This window comes from Taudactylus pleione, unplaced genomic scaffold (genome assembly GCF_031769625.1).
Source record: "Taudactylus pleione unplaced genomic scaffold, aTauple2 ptg000093l, whole genome shotgun sequence".
Taxonomy (NCBI): Eukaryota; Metazoa; Chordata; class Amphibia; order Anura; family Myobatrachidae; genus Taudactylus; species Taudactylus pleione.
This window is the reverse complement of record NW_028284495.1, coordinates 31,850,433-31,870,337: the sequence shown is the minus strand read 5'-3', so window position 1 is coordinate 31,870,337 and position 19,905 is coordinate 31,850,433. Positions and strand designations below refer to the sequence as shown.

Here is a 19,905-nt window from a genome sequence, read left to right as displayed (position 1 = left end):
AAAAGGGGATCATTAAACGTCTTGATGGAATAGGGGGCCTATGTATCAAAGCTTGTTGAGAGAGAAAATTGTGAGATATAAATCACCAATCAGCTTCTAACTTACAGTTTATAGGCTGTGTTTGAAAAATGACAGTTAGGAGCTGATTGGTTAATAAAACTGTGAGAGAAAAAGTATAATCTCTCATCAAGCTTTGATACACAGGCCCCGAAGCCTTGGAGAGAGATAAATTAGTGAGATAAAGTACTAACCAATCAGCTCCTGTAATTTTTCAAACATCCTGTAAACTGAGGAACTGATTGGTTGGTACTTTACTAAATATACTCCTTGGGAGACATAAAGTGTGGGTTTATAGAAGTGGAGATGTTGCCCATAGCAACCAATCAGATTCTACTTATTTATTTAGCACCTTTTAGACGATAATAGTTAGAATCTGATTGGTTGCTATGGGCAACATCTCCACTTCTATAAACCCGCACTTTAGCAAATATACCCCCAAGGCTTAGTACATCTCCCCTCATAGTTCACAGGCATAAGGTCAAACAGACTTGGGTGTCTATGTACTAAAGCTTGATGAGAGATAAAATTGTGAGAGAGATAAAATTGTGAGAGAGATAAAATTGTGAGAGAAAAAGTATAACCAATCAGCTCCTAACTGTCATTTTTCAAACACAGCTTATAAAATGTAAGTTAAAAGCTGATTGGTTGGTGATTTATATCTCACAAGTTTATCTCTCATCAAGCTTTGATACATAGGCCACTTGCAGAGCATGGACCATTCTTTGTTTGACTAAAATAGTTAGGATCATAATATGGACACCCTTACTTGGCATATTCCAGAAAATTTTGATATTTTTTTTCCGATTTAAGGTACCCATATGCACTACAGTTTGAACATAAGTCAGCATTCATGGGCACAAAAATTCTATTCCCAGTAGCCATTGGATGTTGAATGGGACTGAAAGAGGTTGTGGTCTTTGTCAACTGCACTAACAGATCTCCGTGAGACCCAGACATTCAAGCCAAGTATTGACCATCATCCATAGTCTTCATATTTGGTTATGAACATATGTAAGCATATGGCTAAATCTGACAAGATGCTGCTGCGATCAGTTGGAGCAAATGCATGAATTGCCAAGTATATGGCCAGCTTTAGTGTTGCATAGTAAAAGTTGTAGTAACCTTCAAGGGAGTACCCACATGCCAAACACTTAAATAGCACAAGGAAATATAACAACACATAATAAAGAACAAGTGCTCATGTCTATCACAACAGGAAACTGCAAAGACCAAAAACACAAGTAGCCATGGTTCTTATCAGGTGAGTAAGTAAATACTAAACTAAAAGCAATGAAAGAAGAACAGATTGCCAATTATTTCAAAGAGTCGACAAAAAGGTATAAAGTCAAAGTACAACCATTTTGAAAGTATTCTGTTACTTCTATACTTATCCGAAGCGGCTAATATAATATAAGCACATTATGTGTTTTTGTCCACAAACATACCATCCAAAGATGTATTCAAAATCTTTTTTATTATTTACAAACCAATTTTATCATACAGACAATAAATGATGTGCATGAAAAGATTGCAGGGTTACATATGGGGCAACTATATTCAAATAGAAAAGTTGTCTACATTGATTCACAGCTAAAACTATTACTGTCCTTGAATGCTCAATCTAGCCATTAAACATCGGCCCCTATACCAGCAGGTATTTCTGCATACACAATATATAGGTAGTGATAATAAACATGACCTTTTCAATTAAAAGGTGTCATCGAGGATAAAAAGTTGTCAATAAATGTCATTACATATGACTGTTTTTAAGAGTGGGAGGGGGATGTGGTAACAAAAGCATGTGGTTTTTGTGGGCATGTGATAACGAGCAACAACTATTTACCACTTGTCATGTACTAAATACCAAATTATATATATTAACAAATTCAAGATTTATGGTATTATTTTGAACACCAAATAAAAGTAGCTCACAAAAAGGTAAGGAGATGTACAAAGCACTAGCAAGTCACTTTTATATTGAATTAAACAAAGTGTACAAGGCAGAAGCCGTCAGTATACAGCATGTAAATATGTCAGTCATATTAGTGGTTTTGTTGTTTAGCTAACCAGTCACCACTGGTGGCATAAGGACATTATACTGGGCAGGTTATCTGACAGTGTGTTGTTGGGCAATGGATGACTCTTCACAACAGAAATCTTAGGGACTTTCCAAAATAGCAAATTCTTATGTTCCCCTTTAGGAATCTACAGGAACTGCCTGACCAAGTTACCTCGATACGTCACAAACTATACCTAACTTTCACCAACATTACAGCAGTATGCACATTATGGTCAGTAGACAAAAAGTAACAATAAAAATGCCACTGATGGAGTGACTGCACACATTGCATAGCAAGTGTCCTTTTAATAGCATGTAAAATCATTACACATTGAAGAAGCAAACTATTTTTTTTATTACACCAATCCAAACAAAAGACCCAAACATGTCCAAATAGCAGGGAAGGGGGGGGAGCAAGTCTTTTGTTTCAACTGCTTGAAAAGTTTCAAGCATCTGCAAGCACTCTCTCACATCCTGACCTGTCAGCAGCACTGCCCCTCCCTGTCACCCTGTTCCTCTCCTTCCAACGTGCCCTGCTGTCTTCTATCTGAACAGTGCTGAGCACACACAATCCAGCTCACATGGCACAAACAGTCAGCTCTTTTCTCTGCTACTCACTCAAAAATAAAACAGTTTCCTAACTTTGCATTTCCTAGAGACACACAGCATATTCTGCCAGGCAGGGGAAACAAGTGTGTGTAACATCACCCACAACTATAAAGTTATTGTGCCCTTTAAAATGGTTTTAGAAATTAAATCAAGTAAATTTAAATAATTACATAGACATTATGTATATATTTTTTTTCAGAGAATTCAGACATCCACATGTTATCTGAGTAGGGCTGTTACTGCTACAAGTGCCCTATGCTACACAATGTCAGTAGGGAGCACATGGTGCTGTGTGGAACAAAGGAATTCAAACTTGTTAAGCTGGGAGGGAAGATCTCTGCTAGGGAGTCCAGAACTCCTTGTCTCTGGGTAAAAACTTCGTCCAACTTTTAAGAAAGTGGTTACCAAAAGTGAAAATCCCACAGGATCAGCAAAATAGTCGTCCTTAAAAGTTATTTACCCCTGCCCTCAGGAATGCAAGTTCTCTTTCCAAACAAAGAGTTTCCCAGCTAGTTGGACGGTGAAAGTTTGGCTAGGCTTGTGTGAGCCTAAACACAAAGAAATGTAAGGTTTTATTTAGATGAAAAGAAACAGTGAGTCCTAGATTGGAATGTAAAGGCTAACCTCATCCATAGGGCTACATCCCCAGGACTGAGGACATGTGCTGCTGCCTGTGTGACCCCCCTCCCGCTGCTGCAGAAAGTTTCTTTGTTCCCGGAGTGAGACTCAGCCATGCTCTACTTTTCCTTTGTGTGCACTACAGACCGGAGTGCTGCTGACTTCACCAAGATGTACAATGACCCGAACACACTGGGGCAAAACACTGTTTACAGTTTAATGATTAAAATAAATAAACCAGACCCCATATGCGATACATAACACATAATTATATAACTCCACATACAAATAAAAGTAGTCAAAACTATAAGTCCAAGTTTGCAAAAAAACAAATAAAAAGAAGATATAAGCAGTGAAGACTTATTAACCATTACCAGGTAAATCGAATAAGGTTCCAGGCAAATCAGGTGAAGAACAAGACATCAGCTCACATGACAGACAGACTTAGGACACATGTCAACAAGACGTGAGCATGTGAATGAGGAGTTGGGAGACGGGTGAGCTGTGCTGGTAGATGGCACTGACTGAGGGGGATGTGAGGGCAGCCATGGTAGGAGAACACGCTGACTCTGACAGCCTGCCAGCAGCATGGGGAAACAAACGTCCAGAGACTCCAGACAGCAACTCTGCTGCGCTGTCTGCCTGCCAGTGAATCACTCAGCTTCTCATCATACACTCTCGGTCTGCATGTCCTGCACCACAGCAAACTTTCCCCCTCTCTCCCACCATTTACCTTTCTTAGCCTTCATCCTCAGATCGGTGTACTGTCACAGCTCAGGTATAGAGCCCCTCTGACTCCCTCAGCAGCAGGGATATTGCCTGACGTCTGCTCCTGGCCAGGCTGCTTGCACCGTGTCCTGGGATGTCCTCAGCACACTGAGTTGGGGCTTTGTTCACTTTACACTTCTTCTCCCTCCCTGCCTCTGTAAAAGTTTCCTCTCTCTACCTCTAGAGTGCCGATCCCTGTCTGCTCTGACACTACTGAGGTTATAGGAGAGAGAGGTAGATGTTAGTGTAATCTCTCCCACTCCTTACACTAGTAGTGAGTAATGGTTTGTAATAAGAAGGATCTGTGCTCCTCTCACTCACTCGCACCCTCCCAACAGTGACTGTCAGACACACACACACAGGGGGAGGAGACATGAAAAACCCTCCTGGATTCCCCCCTTTTCTCTGGATCCCAGACAGACAGACTGCTGCATGGGCTGCAGGGGGAGCTCAGGCATTGAGCTGCTGCTGCTGCTTCCTGTTATTCTCTCTCTCTCCCAGACACAGACGTTTGATCATTAAACTGCAGAGGCGGCTCCTGATTTTTTCTCTCTCTCAGTTCTTTCTCTTTTGACAGCTGCCTCTCTCCCCTGTCTCCTGTTGCTAGGGGGTGAATCAGTAACCCCTCTCCCTTCCTCCTCCTCCACCCTCCATCCTGTATGAGGGAAAGACAAGTGTGCTGCAGCTTGGGGGGAAAACTTTTACCTGGGTGAACGCTGTTAACCCCGTGGTGCTAGCACCAGCTTTATGCCAACCTGTGGTACTGCTAGCAGTCAGCTTACATTGCATTGTACATTTATTTTAGATGAGTTCAGTAGCTACATCGCACAGATGCATCATTGCATCCAAATTGTAACCCAAGTATAACTAGTTGTCTGTCAGGGAAGTGGGAGGTAGCACATGGCAAACTTCTGTAATGCACAGTAATTACTGGGATCTGCGATCCCTACAGGAACTACTGACACTGACATGACAGACCTATGAGTCAGCAGCACAGCCCCTTAGGAAGAAAAGGAATGAGATGGCTGTATGACAATGTTCCTAGCATCGCACATGGGCTGCATGTTGTGTCAGGGGATTGGAAGCAGAATTCATCATCATGTGATGTGCTGCTGTTTATTAGCCTCAGCTGCTTCCTCCCCTGATTGCTGCTGCCAATGCTGTGCGAGGCTTCGTCACATTACACCGGCTACTACTTGGTGACATGCTGCAATACTGTTAACACTTCAACAACCTGAGCACCCACTGGATCCTCACCATTGTATAGATAGGGATAGAGTGATTTCCTCCCCCGCACAGTAAAAGGAAATCCAGGGGTAAAATCACACACATGCTCAGTCCTTCTAAGCGGCGTGTGCAGTGTTCGTGTAGCCCAGATAATAATATTACTGCAATGCCAGAATGGAGTTTCCTATCTCGCCTCCTAGCCCCTGCCAGCTATTGCGGCTCACTAAAAAGTTGAGTCCGTGACTACTAACCCCTTCACTGACGCCTTCGTGATAGATTAAAAAAAAAAAAAAGAATACTCTCCAATATTTAAGGGGACAAGTTACACTCGGTCTAAGAACATACAATTCAGATATATTTTATTTCACACCACAAAATAAAACACCAGAGTTCTGGTCTGTGTAGCTGGATGTAGGGATCTTCTAGAATAGATTGTGCAATACTTAAAGCTGCAAAGCCCATGTAGTGTTGAGCGTGCAGATTTCACTTCTGGTTTTATCCCTGTCACTGTCAGTGCGGGTGACGTCAGTGTGTGATACCTGCTGCTGCAGCAATGTTGCTGTATTATTACTCGGGTGACGTCACTGTGTGATACCTGCTGCAGTTGCTACACTGTTGCTGTATGTTTGTTGTTGTATTATTATTACACCCTGCCTTGACTGGGTAGGAGACAGAGCAACAGAAGTGTTTCCTAGGGATACTGTCGCTTCATCTGTCACACTCTGCACCATACAGTGACATTCCTGAAGCTGCTGCAGTCCCGGTCCTATCAAGAGATCACTGACATGGGACGACAATGACACCACCTAGTGCACTATACGGCATTTCTGTGTCAGGAAGAGGATACGATGTATTGTGCTCTATATGGGGATACAATAGACACATTGTTCAGCAGCTCAGTACTGACAGATCACCTCCTGTTTGTTTTCTCCCCATTTAGTCATATGTATATATATATATATATATATACACACACACACATATAGCAGGGCTGGGAGATAAAGGAGGGAGGAGGCTGTGACTGCTGTCAGTGGGTGAAGTCATGTAGCAGCTCTGCCTCTGCTCCGTACAGACGACGTCGCTGCTGTCTGAATCTTACTTTACATTCTGTTTGCTACGGGGATGACTGGTGGCTCATATCCGGCCGCTGTTACAGGGGGTAAGGCGTACTCAGCCTGAGTCACTGAACCTTCTGGCCGGAGAAGGGGAGTCCCGATTTTGCCTGGTCCCGCCTCTACCACCCCCACTCATCATTTACTGCTCACTGGCAGCTGAAAAACAGAAACTGCTTTTGTTCCTCCGCCAAGCTGCTTCCTGCATGGGCTATAAAAAACATTCCTCCCGGCCACCCTCCTCCACTCCCCCCATTTCTCTGGCCTTCCTCCCCGTTCACCCCAGTCACACTCAGCCAACCTCCTCCTCTCCCCCATTTCCCCCAGCCTCCCCACTAATTTCTCCCCCCCCCCATTTCCCTGGCCAGCCTTCCCCTACCCCCAGACACCCACCGCCCCCCCCCCATTCCTTCCGTGTACCCCTCCTTTCCCCATGGCCACCTCCCTTGACCCAATGCCCTTGGCAATCCCCACCCTCTCCCCATTCTTAATGGCCACCCCCCCCTCCTTTTCCCCTTTCCTCCTGGTCACTCTCCTCTTCTACCCTCCCAAATTCCCCTGGCAAATCTCCTCTCCCCCATTTCCTCCCGGCCACCCTCCTTTCTCCTATTTTTCCTGACCACTATCCTCCTCTTCCCCATTCCTCCCTCCCACCCTCTTCTCCCTCATTCCTCTCTGCCAACCTACTCCTTCCCCCCAAGCAGGGTAGAGCTGCTCCAGGCACCCTGTCCGAGTCCTCCCATCCTACACACATCAGTAAGATGAGGATCTGGTGTGGGCTGCAAGTTATGTACATGGTGGTTATTAAAAGTCACAGTGGGTCATTGTTTTATGACTGCATTTTATTATCACTATGAGAAACATTCAGGAATGAGATAAAGGCATACAGAAGTGTGCCACCTGTGGCTTCAGCTAAAACCCAGGGCATGCTTGGATTTGTAGCTACACAACAGGTGACATGCAAATGTTTTCCTAACCCTGATATAAAGACTTAGTAACTGATTTACTAAAGTTATGCATGGAAATGAAATGTGTGGTTGTTCGTGCAATGACAGAATATGAAAAAATCCAATTTAAGATGAGCACACGTTCTGCTAAAGTAATATGTCTGTCCCTGGGAACTGGTATCTACGTTTGACTAACATACTGAGTAATAGCAGGTGAGGATAGAGGAATAAAATGTTCATGTCATGTAACACCCTCCTCAGAGTCATAACTTATGAGAACAAAGTTAACCCTTATAGCGGGAAAATACTTGTCAAGAAAAGAAAGTAGGCATGAATGAATCAACGTCACGTAGGAGGCCGCCTCCAGCCTTGTTTTCCTGGAACTGCAGCTGTCATGTTTGACAAAGGCAACAATGACAAGTAATAAACAAACGTGTGTGTGTGTGTATGATTTTATATATATATAATATATATATATATATATATATATATATATATATATATATATATATATATATATATAATGTTACCCTTTAAAGGGAAAACAAAAATAGACCACTAAAATAAAAGTTTTTTTTTTCTTTTAAAGTATACAAATAAAGAACTCACAAACACCCATATACATTAGGAGTAGAAAAAGATTTAGAGGCCTATTCATCATTACTAAAAATTAGGTGGAAGTTATTAGGTTTAGAACTCGCATGGAGTTCTACCTGATTACCGTAGGAATTCATCATTCCTCCTCCCCATAAGTATCTATTTTGAAAAGCTGTCATTTTTGTGATGACAGCTTTTCGGGAAATAGATACTTTTCCCTGCTTGCTCTACCTTACCGCAGCTGTAATCAGTGCTGCGCATGCACCGTTACATCCGTAAAAGCAGCGCATGCGCAGCACTGTCTACAGCTGCGGTAATTGTGTGTCCAACAACCCCTACACTCACCTCCCTGTCCCCCACTCACCTGGCCACTGCAGCCTCCTCTGGCTCTGGCTGCTGCTCTGACACGGTGATCTCCCGGCAGAAAACCGTAAAGTTTAGGGAAAAAAAAAAGTGTGTCTTTCTTTCTAAACTTTACTGTGTTCTGCTAGGAGAACACTGTCAAAGCAGCAGCCGGAGACAGAGGAGGACCTGCCCAGCTGACAGTAGGTTAGTGTAACCCGCTGTACGCCACCTCAGAGTGGCGTATTGTAACACCATCAAATTCTGAAAATACATAATTTTTGGAATTTGATGAATAGCATAATTTTCATATCCCCATACAAAAGTATGGGGAGTGTGGAAATTAACACAGGAGGACTTAACACAGGAGATATCACTGATATCTCCTGGTTAAGTGTCTTCATGAATACTAAAATAACGGTAATTCAAGAAAATATCCTTTTATTTTAATGTTGATGAATAGGCCCCTCACTCTTTAAAACAAAATAAAAAATAGTTCACTAAAACTAAAAAAGGAAACAGTTGAGAGTTTGACCAATCATAAACATGGATCTCAGGAGCTGATTCAGACCCTCTCACTAGGATGCGATCGCTCGTAGCTGGCTGATAGATGCAATCTGCGCATGAATCACAATGCGCGAACCAGTGAGAACGCTCGGGAAGCAATCGCTTGCTGCGCATAGACAGCCCAGGAGAGCGAGTGACAGGAGAAGCAGTTTGTGGCTGGTGACAGGGGCAGTCCACTAGAAACAGGGGAGTGGAGGTGCGAAAGCAGGCATGACTGAGTGTTTCAACGCCGTTTCAGAGGCATGCATAATTAAAAGGCAGCGTCATAGTACACGTCACTGGGTTGTGTTGTATTTCACACTGAAGTGATCGCAGTGCTTGCGGCAGGGTATAGTCAACCTCAAGCGCTGCGATCGCAACCGATGGTGCTCGATGTATCAATGTTTTCAAGCACCTCCAGGAGATGACGTGCGCAAGTGGGCGTCTTATGAATGGCTGGTGGGCATCTGCATACACAAAGTGATTGCACGCCAAGACATAGTGGGCGTGCTAATGCTTTGCCGTGCGATCGCCTGCCTTGCTGGGCTTGCATACGCAGGGTGTGAGCGAACGCATCTAATGAGCAGATCTGAATGAGCTCCTCAGTGATTAACACTGTTATCCATACTAAGGCTGGTATCCAATTAGCCGCGGCTAATCACCTCGCCCGGGGCTGTCCAATTAGCCCCGCTGCTGGCACTTATCTGGGATTTTGTTTCGCCTGTCTCAGGTAGGAGAAACCAAATCCATGATAAGAAGCCATTTTTCTACCGATCGCAGCAGTGAAAATACATAGGTCTGCGACTTTTCACAGATCCTGTGTGTTTTCGTGAGAAAAACAAAAATTTCAGACATAAAAAATGGGGTTTAATTGGATACCATGAAAAAGAAACCCTGACAATTGACGAAAAAACCTGTTTTTTGCTTCTGGAAATTTTTCGCTGCTAATTGGATACCGGCCTTAGAATTGTTTGAAGGTTTTCCATATTTATAAGGGTAATAATAGTAAAAGTAAATGCAAAATCAGGATTGTTTTGCATTAAGTATTATTGCCCTTTTAAATCTGGCAGGCAAAATTGAAAATCAATTGTTTTGAAAATTTATTGCTTAGTAAATATGCCTCTAAATGTTGTATTTTTCAATATACTTTCCAGCGACCTTGGTTATATCTTGATCACCAGGTTTAGGGCCTGATTTTGAGTTGGAAGCAGCACAAAAAAGAGCAAGTATCTACTGGCCTGATTTAGAGATGTACCCGATGGTTTGCGAACATCTCCGATTGTTGGGGGTTTGCACATGCTCACAATCCCCTTAGCCACAGCATAGCTGACATGCTGCGTCATTTGGAGAGCGGACACAAGGACTGTTCTCCAAAAGGGGGGCATGTGGACCACATTTTGGTGACAAGCCAAGCCCAGGGTCTGCGTCGTCGGACGCAGATGTCCTGAGCCCGACTGTACAGTTCCAAAAGCCAGGCTAAGTAAATTTCATCTTACGCAGCTTGGCCAAAGCAACAATTGTGACCGATAGTCGCGATGGTAATCCGAGGTAGCGTCTACGGATGCTGCAGTCAGATCGCAGATGCATGCAGGTAGTATCTATTTCCTACAGACACCTCTTGCTGCTTTTGCATTTTAGTTGGACGGTATTGCATAGCCAATTCCCTGCAGCTGTGCAGCACCGTCCATGATCTGTATTCAATTAGCCGCAAAAAGCCGAATTTGCCTGTTTTGAGACAATACTTTTTCCCTGTGCGCTCCCGCTTATCTCCATATTCAATTCCAAAAGATGCAAAAAGGCAAAACAGGCTAAATCGGCTAATAGCGAAACTGGCGAAAAGTCCCTAAGATTTTGGGGAAATCAGTCTGTACCCCAGAAAAAGGTGCACTAACATTAGAGATCAATATAGAAGTGTTCTAATGGCCATAATAAAAGTGTCAGAATTGGCTGTTATATGCTTCTATGCATAAGTGCTGGTAAATAATAAAAAGCAATTTCTTTTGGGGAAAAAATAAAAGTACCAAGGTCAAATTTGGGGTACATGAAAACGGGTACTAGCATATTTTGAAGTCTCTAAAGTGAAGATTTAAAATATCTCAAAAATACACCTGCTGCAATCCCAAAAACACCTGTCCCATCCATATAGCCCCCCAACGTACCAGGACCCCCACTTTTTTTTCCCATTTTCCAACACTTATTTCATTTTTGTTCCAAAATTGACATGTCATTTTTGGGGTGTGCTCTAATAAATGTTTCTGTTTTTTGGACTGATTAGTCATTAGAGGGGGGGTGTCCAAAGGGTTCTGGAGCAAATTCTCACATTTGCACCCCAAGATAGTGATTTTGCACTTCCAATTCGCCTGCCTATACAGGCAGGCGAACTGGTTTGTTTCCGCGGAGGCGAAAACTCCTGTAATTGAATAAGGAGATAAGTTGAAAAAATGCGAAAAGTTCAAATCCGCGAAAAACTTTTCTCCAAATGGCACTTTTCGCGGCTAATTGAATACGACCCTAAGTTGTAATGCAGGGGTGCAAATACATTTTATTTTTATTTATTTATATGTATGCAGGGTAAATACTGGCTGCTTTTACATGTAGCCCACACATACTAGCCAGCTTTATTTTTACACAGCAATTTAGATTTCAGTTTCAACACGTCCCTCTCAAATCAAAATCTCTCTGCACATTTTAAATCTCCCCTGCCTGCAGTGCAGCACGGTTTTGCTAAGATGCACACTTTCTTTTTTTTGCTTTACTCCCACTATACAATCGATGTGAAAAAGAGAGAGAAATCATCGATGGTATAATCCATCAGGAGTGGATTAGGAACTTACAGTGGCCCTGGAAAAAAACTGAGAGTTGCCTCATTCAAATTTAAACTGTAGGTGCCCTAACACAAACATAAGTGGTGCTAGCAAACAGCCAACTTGACAGCCATACAATACAGAGAGCATCTTTATGCCTGCCATACAGCACTAACTGCATCCCAGTCAAGGGCGTAACTATAGTAGGTACAGCTGCTACAGGGCCCAGGCCGCCTCTGGGGCCCGACTCTCTCCCTGCACTTACTAACACTGCCATCTCCTTAGCCCAAGCTTTTCTATTCTCACCAGAGTGCTGCTGCAGGGCATCTGGGCCCAGAGCTGATCCAAGCTACAGCCATCTCTAGCTGCTGCATGTATGCATTGTGATGTCACAGTGAGGGTCACAGCCCTATATAAAGGATGCCCAGCTCCTGGCAGCCATTTTGTGTTGACATTTTGTCCTTCATTGATACTCTGAGTAGTTCCGGCTTTATTTAGGCAACTTTGGATACTGACTACGGATATGAATTTTGGATTATATCTTCCAATACGGTCCTGAACAGCAACATCTTCAGAAAAAGAATCTGAATAACATCTTCAGGTAAGGTCTTTACCCCTTCAGACACCTTCCTCCATTTTATCTGCAGTTTTTAATTTAGAAACAATGGATAAAGCAAATTATTAATCTGATAGGACACTGCATGACTTAAGATGGATACACACTTGTCCAATCCTCTGAGGATCCAACTCCAGACCAAACTGTTGACACAATCCTACTATAGATCTGGATGCAGATTCAACACCCAGTATATGCCTACACACCTGTCCAATTTTGCAACATATTTTAGACAGTAGGTGCAGTGAATGGGGCTGCTATGGGGCCCAGGCAGTCTCTGAGTGCTGCTGCAGGGCATCTGTTCTCTGCCTCCATCTCTCCTCACTAACTGTTTTATTAGTGAATCATAGCCTTCTTATATACAATGTTATATCAAACATTTAGGATTAGGGAGATTATATATTTTTTATAAAATATATATTTTCATTTATAATGCTTACTGTATGCTAATCACCTTTCATTTAATCCTGCATGTCAATTAAGTAGGCAGATAGTGCAAATATTAGATCATTTGCAATCAAAATGGATAAACTGCTAAATAATTTGCACGGGGGGGGGCTTTGGAAATTTTGTTATTGGGCCCTCATAGGTCATGTTACGCCCCTGATTCCAGTGATCATCATACAGTACAGAGTATCTTAGTCATTGCCACAAGTATAGAGACCAGCTTGGTTATCACCATAAAGTACAGAAATCATTCCAGGCACAGCCACATAATAAATTGAGCATCCTAGTGACAATACAGCACAAACAGCATCCTAGTTACCACCATACAGCAAAGACTGTATCCCATGATCACCATACAGCACAGACAGCATCCCAGTGACTACCATAAAGGACAGACAGCATTCCATTGAATGTCATACAGTACATTGAGCATCAAGGTGATGCCATACAGTAACATCATAGCACCCCAGGCTTGTAGCTTGATCACTTTTGGATTAAAAGCTCAAGGAACAGCACTCTGACCATAGCCTGTGTCCAACAGACTGTGTGGAGACCAGCATGAGAGATCACCATGCTTGAGTGTCACATGGACTTGTATGTAATTTGTTATGTCCAACATGAACCTTTGTTGCCAAATTTATGTTACATCTTCCAGGGAAGCCAATGACCAATCCGCCCTGCTGTTTAGGTGTGTATAGTAATTCTAGTCTATGGGCCCCATTTATCAAGGATCGCTTTTGCAATGCGATCAGGGCATGCCAGTAACGCCCCTGATCGCATCGGTTGGATGTATTATCCAGGACATGCAGGGTGACGGGCTCCAAAAGGAGCCCATCCCTGCGATGTTTCCGGAGGGCAGTCGGGGCTGCTGCGCATGCTTTAAGTCATTGTTTTAAGTTATTATATAGAGCTATGGTTTCTCATAACCTGCCACTAGGTAAAATTAGTATTCTGCAGACTAGAGTATGAAAATGCCAAATTAAGTATCTCTGAGCTGGTTTATTCATAATAGTATTTTGATTGCTGGCAATCTAAATAGTGTGTGTTTCTGTTAGTTTGATAAAGGGATCTTCATATGTGCACTGTATGTTTGGATGATTATGTAATATTTCCCTCACCCTGTATATGAGAGAGGAGGAGTCAAGTAAATGTTTAGGAGGTGATGTCTTGTTATCTGAGGCTCACTCTGTTAATCCCCAGAGGTGAATCCTCTAGCTCAGTGGTTCCCAAACTGTGCGCTGCAGCACCCTGGGGGTGCCTCGGGACACTTGCAGGGGTGCCTCAGGTTGGTGGTCCAACACCAAATCAAATTCTTTATGGTCAATGTAATGTAAATATGTGCACAAACAGAAGCTGGGGCTTCGCATTCCCGATATTGATACATTTGGCAGCATCGCATCCCCCATGGAAACCTATGGGGGAGGCGGCTGCCGGCGGCAATGGAGGGATCGGAGATACCTGCTGCGGTCCCTCCTTCATACATTCGGGGGATACTTAGTATTTGAGGTAAACCCCCGAAAACAGGTGTTTTCGGGGAATTTACCTTAAATGCAGTTTGATAAATGGGCCCCATAATCCCCTAATGTTCAAAAACATGTGAGGGTAGAATGGAGTTGATAATAGTTACCGTACATACTCGAGTATAAGTCGACCCGAATATAAGCCAAGGTACCTACTTTTACCACAAAAAAATGGAAAAACTTATTGACTTGAGTATAAGCCTAGGGTGGGAAATGGCAGCAGCTGGTTGTGCCCCCAGTAGTAATCCCTCCTAGTAGTGCCCCCAGTGGTAATCCCCCCTTTCAGTGCCTCCAGTAGTAATCACCCCCTGGTAGTGCCCCCAGTGGTAATCCCCCCTTTTAGTGCCCCCTGTAGTAATCCCCCCCTGGTAGTGCCCCCTGTAGTAATCCCCCCCTGGTAGTTCCCCCTGTAGTAATCCCCCTCTGGTAGTTCCCCCAGTGGTAATAACCCCTTTTAGTGCCCCCTGTAGTAATCCCCCCCCCCCGGTAGTATCCGCAGTGGTAATCCCCCCTTTTAGTGCCCCCTGTAGTAATCCCCCCCTTGTAGTTCCCCCAGTGGTAATAACCCCATTTAGTGCCCCCTGTAGTAATTGCCCCCTGGTAGTCCCCCCCCCCCCCCAGTATAGAGAAAGGTAATAAGAATAAAAAAAAAAAACCACTTACCTGAAACTCCCGCTCCTGGTCCCGCCGCTAACAGCTCCTTCGTCGGCCGCTTTGCATGGGAGAGACGTCATTACTCATGACGTCTCTCCCATTACCCACTGCGGGAGCCGGAAGATGGCTCCCGCAGTGGGAGCAGCAGCAGCCGATGAGAGTCTGACAGACTCTCAGCGGCTGCTGATTACAGCAAACACACAGCTGCCGGCTCCGGTGGCTGTGTGTTTGTGCTGTGTAGCGCTGACCGAACTCCGTCCGGTCAGCGCTACACTTCACTCGAGTATAAGCCGAGGGGGTACTTTTTCTGCACAAAAAATGTGCTGAAAAAGTCGGCTTATAGTCGAGTATAAAGGATATTATTAAAATGGCATTATTCCTGACATACATCTGTCACTCTGCAATGGATTCCTATGTCCATGCATAATCGCAGTGCGATTTCCTCACATGCGTAGTGTGGTGCATACACATGCACAGTACTAAACAATCGGCCAATCTGCGTACATAGTTGCAATTGATCTAGGCCCACTGAACCACAATGCAATCACAGAACTAGTGCTGACAAAACTAATTCAAAAGGACAGTGTTGGGAGTAGAGTCTGAAAAGAGCTGGTTGGTGGTTAGTGTAACACCGCAAAAACCCAAACAGGAATTGGCCAGATCTGTTTTGCATTACTTCCCTGGAGTTAGTGTTTGCAGCAATACATATCAAAAGAATCATTTTCTTTTTTTTACAAATCTGGATGGTTAAAAAAATGAGTTCAGAACTATGAGCTATATAGAGCCTGTTGGCACTGCATAACTTACTGTCGTAGTATTTTATAGTACATGTGGAAGGAGTGGTTATAGTACATGTGGAAGGAGTGATTACTATAGTGCATGTGGAAGGAGTGATTACTATAGTACATGTGGAAGGAGTGATTACTATAGTACATGTGGAAGGAGTGATTACTATAGTACATGTGGAAGGAGTGGTTATTATAGTACATGTGGAAGGAGTGGTTATAGTACATGTGGAAGGAGTGGTTATTATAGTACATGTGGAAGGAGTGGTTATTACAGTACATGTGGAAGGAGTGGCTATTATAGTACATGTGGACGGAGTGGTTATTATAGTACATGTGGAAGGAGTGGTTATAGTACATGTGAAAGGAGTGGTTATTATAGTACATGTGGAAGGAGTGGTTATTACAGTACATGTGGAAGGAGTGGTTATTACAGTATATGTGGAAGGAGTGGTTATTATAGTACATGTGGAAGGAGTGGTTATTATAGTACATGTGGAAGGAGTGGTTATTACAGTACATGTGGAAGGAGTGGTTATGATAGTACATGTGGAAGGAGTGGTTATGATAGTACATGTGGAAGGAGTGGTTATTATAGTACATGTGGAAGGAGTGGTTATAGTACATGTGGAAGGAGTGGTTATTATAGTACATGTGGAAGGAGTGGTTATAGTACATGTGGAAGGAGTGGTTACTATAGTACATGTGGAAGGAGTGGTTATAGTACATGTGAAAGGAGTGGTTACTATAGTACATGTGAAAGGAGTGGTTATTATAGTACATGTGGAAGGAGTGGTTATTATAGTACATGTGGAAGGAGTGGTTATTACAGTACATGTGGAAGGAGTGGTTATTATAGTACATGTGGAAGGAGTGGTTATAGTACATGTGAAAGGAGTGGTTACTATAGTACATGTGAAAGGAGTGGTTATTATAGTACATGTGGAAGGAGTGGTTATTATAGTACATGTGGAAGGAGTGGTTATTACAGTACATGTGGAAGGAGTGGTTATAGTACATGTGGAAGGAGTGGTTATTATAGTACATGTGGAAGGAGTGGTTATTATAGTACATGTGGAAGGAGTGGTTATAGTACATGTGGAAGGAGTGGTTACTATAGTACATGTGACCATCTTGACCATCGCGACCATCATCATGGCCGCTCACATAAGCTGTGGGTGGTAACCCACAGCTATGCGAGCAGCCAAGAGGCCGCAACAAAAAAAAAAGCACACGCCCTGATTCAGAGCGAGCGCACGCTTTTTGCAAGCGGCTCTGAATCAGACCCTCTCTGCCCTCACACTCCATAGTCTGACTCCACTCCCTCTCCCCTTTACCCCTCTCAGTTTTAGGGCCTCTAGGGTTCTGTTATCTACCCACTATCTGATTCCATCCTCTCACACTCCTTGGCTCTGTACCCACTCTCCGTCTTCCCTATTTTTCCTCCCCTCCAGCCTAGACTCGGCATCATCTGCTAGAGGCTGGGAGATAGAGTGGGGGTAAACATCTGTGTGCCTTTGTACTGTGAGCCCTGTGTTACCTCTTTGGTAATTTCATCTTAGGACTGTCCGCCTACAGGGCCATGATTGCTGCCCATTACTGTGTTTCTTGCAGAGGATATGGCCTGTATATGGTTTGGTGTATGCAGTAAATCTGGCAATGATACTAGCCAGAGCCTCCCCAACCATTGACCTCACCACACATATCCTGGCATCCATGGCCCTCTGGGACCTGTAGCACACTGGAAAAAAATAAACACACAGACCATGGGAAAAAGAACACTTTATTAAAAATCTCCCCCCCGACAACCTTGTTTGCCACTTTATTACTCACCTAAATCCTGAGTGAATCCTCTTCTTTACTGAAATCTGTGAGTAAAAATAAAATAACTTAAGGACTACAACAACATGTCCTTGCAAAGCCGCAACGCTACTAAAGGCTGGGTGGTCTACTATTATTAATGACTTTCCAACAATGTAATTCAGTGAGTGCATCTGCCTTAATTTGCCCATACCACTTTATGATAAGAGCGCTGTTGGAGTCAACGTTTTATTTATCGTTTTTGAGGTGGGAGTGCAAGCTATTGTTATTTATTTATTCATTCATTAGTACTATTCGGCATGGGTCTCCCATACTGATCTACTCTCCCGGCCGGCAGCCAGACACACACAAGCATGGTCATCATATCAGTATGGATCTTGCACCAGCCATAATAAATAAAACTTGTGACTGGCATATATGTGTATATTCGTCCCAACGGGAGATGTACTAAGCTTTGTAGAGTGATAACAATTAGGAGCTGAATGACTAGTAGTTTGAGTTACAGGCTGTGTTTGAAAAATGAGTTAGAAGTTGGTTGGTTGGTAGTTTATCACTTCCCAATTTATCACTTTCAAGAGCTTAGTACATCTCCCCTAGTCAGATTCAGCTGCATTTGTGTGAACACTTCTACACTGGCCCATCCCTTCCCTCCTTGTTCCGCCTGTATGAGCGTAAGACGGCGCAAGCGCTAGATGCATACTTGCCTACCCTCCCTATTTGGCCAGGAGCCTCCCAAAAATCAGGTGCCGCTCCCGCCCCCCCCCGGAAAGGCAGGCAAGTCTCCTGGCCCCCGGCGACGTGTCCGCACCCCCCCTTGGTTGTAAGTATAATCCCCGGCAGCGGTGGGCCGGTGACGTAATTCGCGCTGAATCGCGTCATTGTGGCTCCGCCCCCAGCTGCACAATGCCATTAATGTGAAGAGGGGGCGGAGCCACGATCACGCAGGCAATCCCCCATGCTCTGCCCCCAATGGCGCATCACCGGCCGGGCCCCGCCCCCTTTCACCGCGTCACACCCCCAGCAGTGTAAGCCTGACAGCTCCCTCCCGGAAGGAAGGAGCTAAATGTCGGCAAGCCTGGCTAGATGTGAACAAATAAGCAATGCTTATTCTAGGCATTGGCTGTGCATACGTTATCAATATGGAAACAGTCGTATATCCCACTCTGCCCCAACCACTTTGTATTTGTCTCTTTCTTTTGCTTTTCATTATTGCCCCGTTATATTCAAATTGCCAGGACAGGCAAAATATATAAATTGCACTATAGACAAACATATCGGCATGGCACATTTTTAGGGGTTTTTCTGCATGAAAAAAACGGCTGAAAAAATGCTTTAGCTTGCAGGCCGTACCCATGGCATGATTTTGGACTATGGGTTCCTCCAGAAAAGCAGTTTTCAACATTTCCTCACTCTGTGTTCCAAAATAGCACGCTCATCATTTTCTCACGATCTTATCAATGCCACATTTTGTGTGTGAACTCACATATCGGAATAAGGTTCAAGGTTCAAAAACAAATAAATCTGCAAGGTTCACAATGGGCTCTTTTCCGCCAGTTTGGAATATGACGTAAGAAAATATTAAAAATCACTTAATGAGCACTTTTTCAGAAAGTACATTTTTGTTTTGTATTTTATTAATTTTTTTCTTGCGTGTACATTTTATATATCTGTATGTGTACACACAAATGAATAAATAGGGTAACTGTAGCCACCCCTCCCCCTCACATTATACTTATCTTAGGTTCCCAGCCCAGGTGTAACGTATATATACATAACCACAAAAAAGGAAGGCACATACACATAATTAAAAATGAATTTTTGTGGCCCCTAAAGTTAAGTAACACAAAGTAAACAAATACAATGTACATAGAAAAAACTTGAACCTATGGACCTGTGAGATGGCATTGGTGCAATTCTGGCTTGCTAGTCTGTATTTTTATACCAGCAATAATTTAGAAGGCAAAGCCAACCTAGTTGTATACATATATGTAATATTCTGTTTACACAATCTTTATAGAAATCCAGAACATTTAGCTCTATGGTAATTGATGGCTTAGGGCGGTACAAACCTGTCAACCTCTTTACATTCTCCATCTACATGGTAAATCAAACATTCACACAAAAAGGAAAACAAATTGGTTTCTAAAACCACTTAAAATGACCCCCCATGACCTCAGTCTTGGACGGCACATCTGTAAAACCCCTTGTTGACTTGCAACAGGTAAACTATTTTTAAACTTAACCAGTGCTGGCTCATTTTTTTTTTTGTTAAATCTTTGCAGGCCTTCAGAACAGCGGCCTCTCATAAAGCTGTAGCTATTGGTAACGATGTTTAGAAGGATATGGCTCTCTTCCAAGGGGTTAATTTAAACC

At 43.4% G+C, this 19,905-nt stretch overlaps 1 protein-coding gene across 4 annotated transcripts in view; it reads right to left on the bottom strand.

Annotated features, from left to right (window-relative positions):
• TGIF1 (TGFB induced factor homeobox 1) overlaps nucleotides 1-19,905 on the bottom strand; it is a 32,534-nt gene that overhangs the window by 6,140 nt on the left and 6,489 nt on the right. Inside the window, exon 2 of one of the 4 annotated variants that reach the window (XM_088469804.1) lies at nucleotides 17,545-17,579. The exons of 1 other annotated variant lie outside the window; for it this stretch is intronic. Coding sequence is in view for 2 of the 3 variants with exons in the window: in XM_088469802.1 (XP_088325928.1) it covers nucleotides 3,721-3,769 (49 nt within the window). In the remaining variant the exon portion in view is untranslated. Of the gene's footprint in view, nucleotides 1-3,720; nucleotides 4,015-4,079; nucleotides 4,560-17,544; nucleotides 17,580-19,905 lie in introns of those variants that run through there. 2 more of the 4 variants (XM_088469803.1, XM_088469802.1) reach the window with 2 other exon arrangements.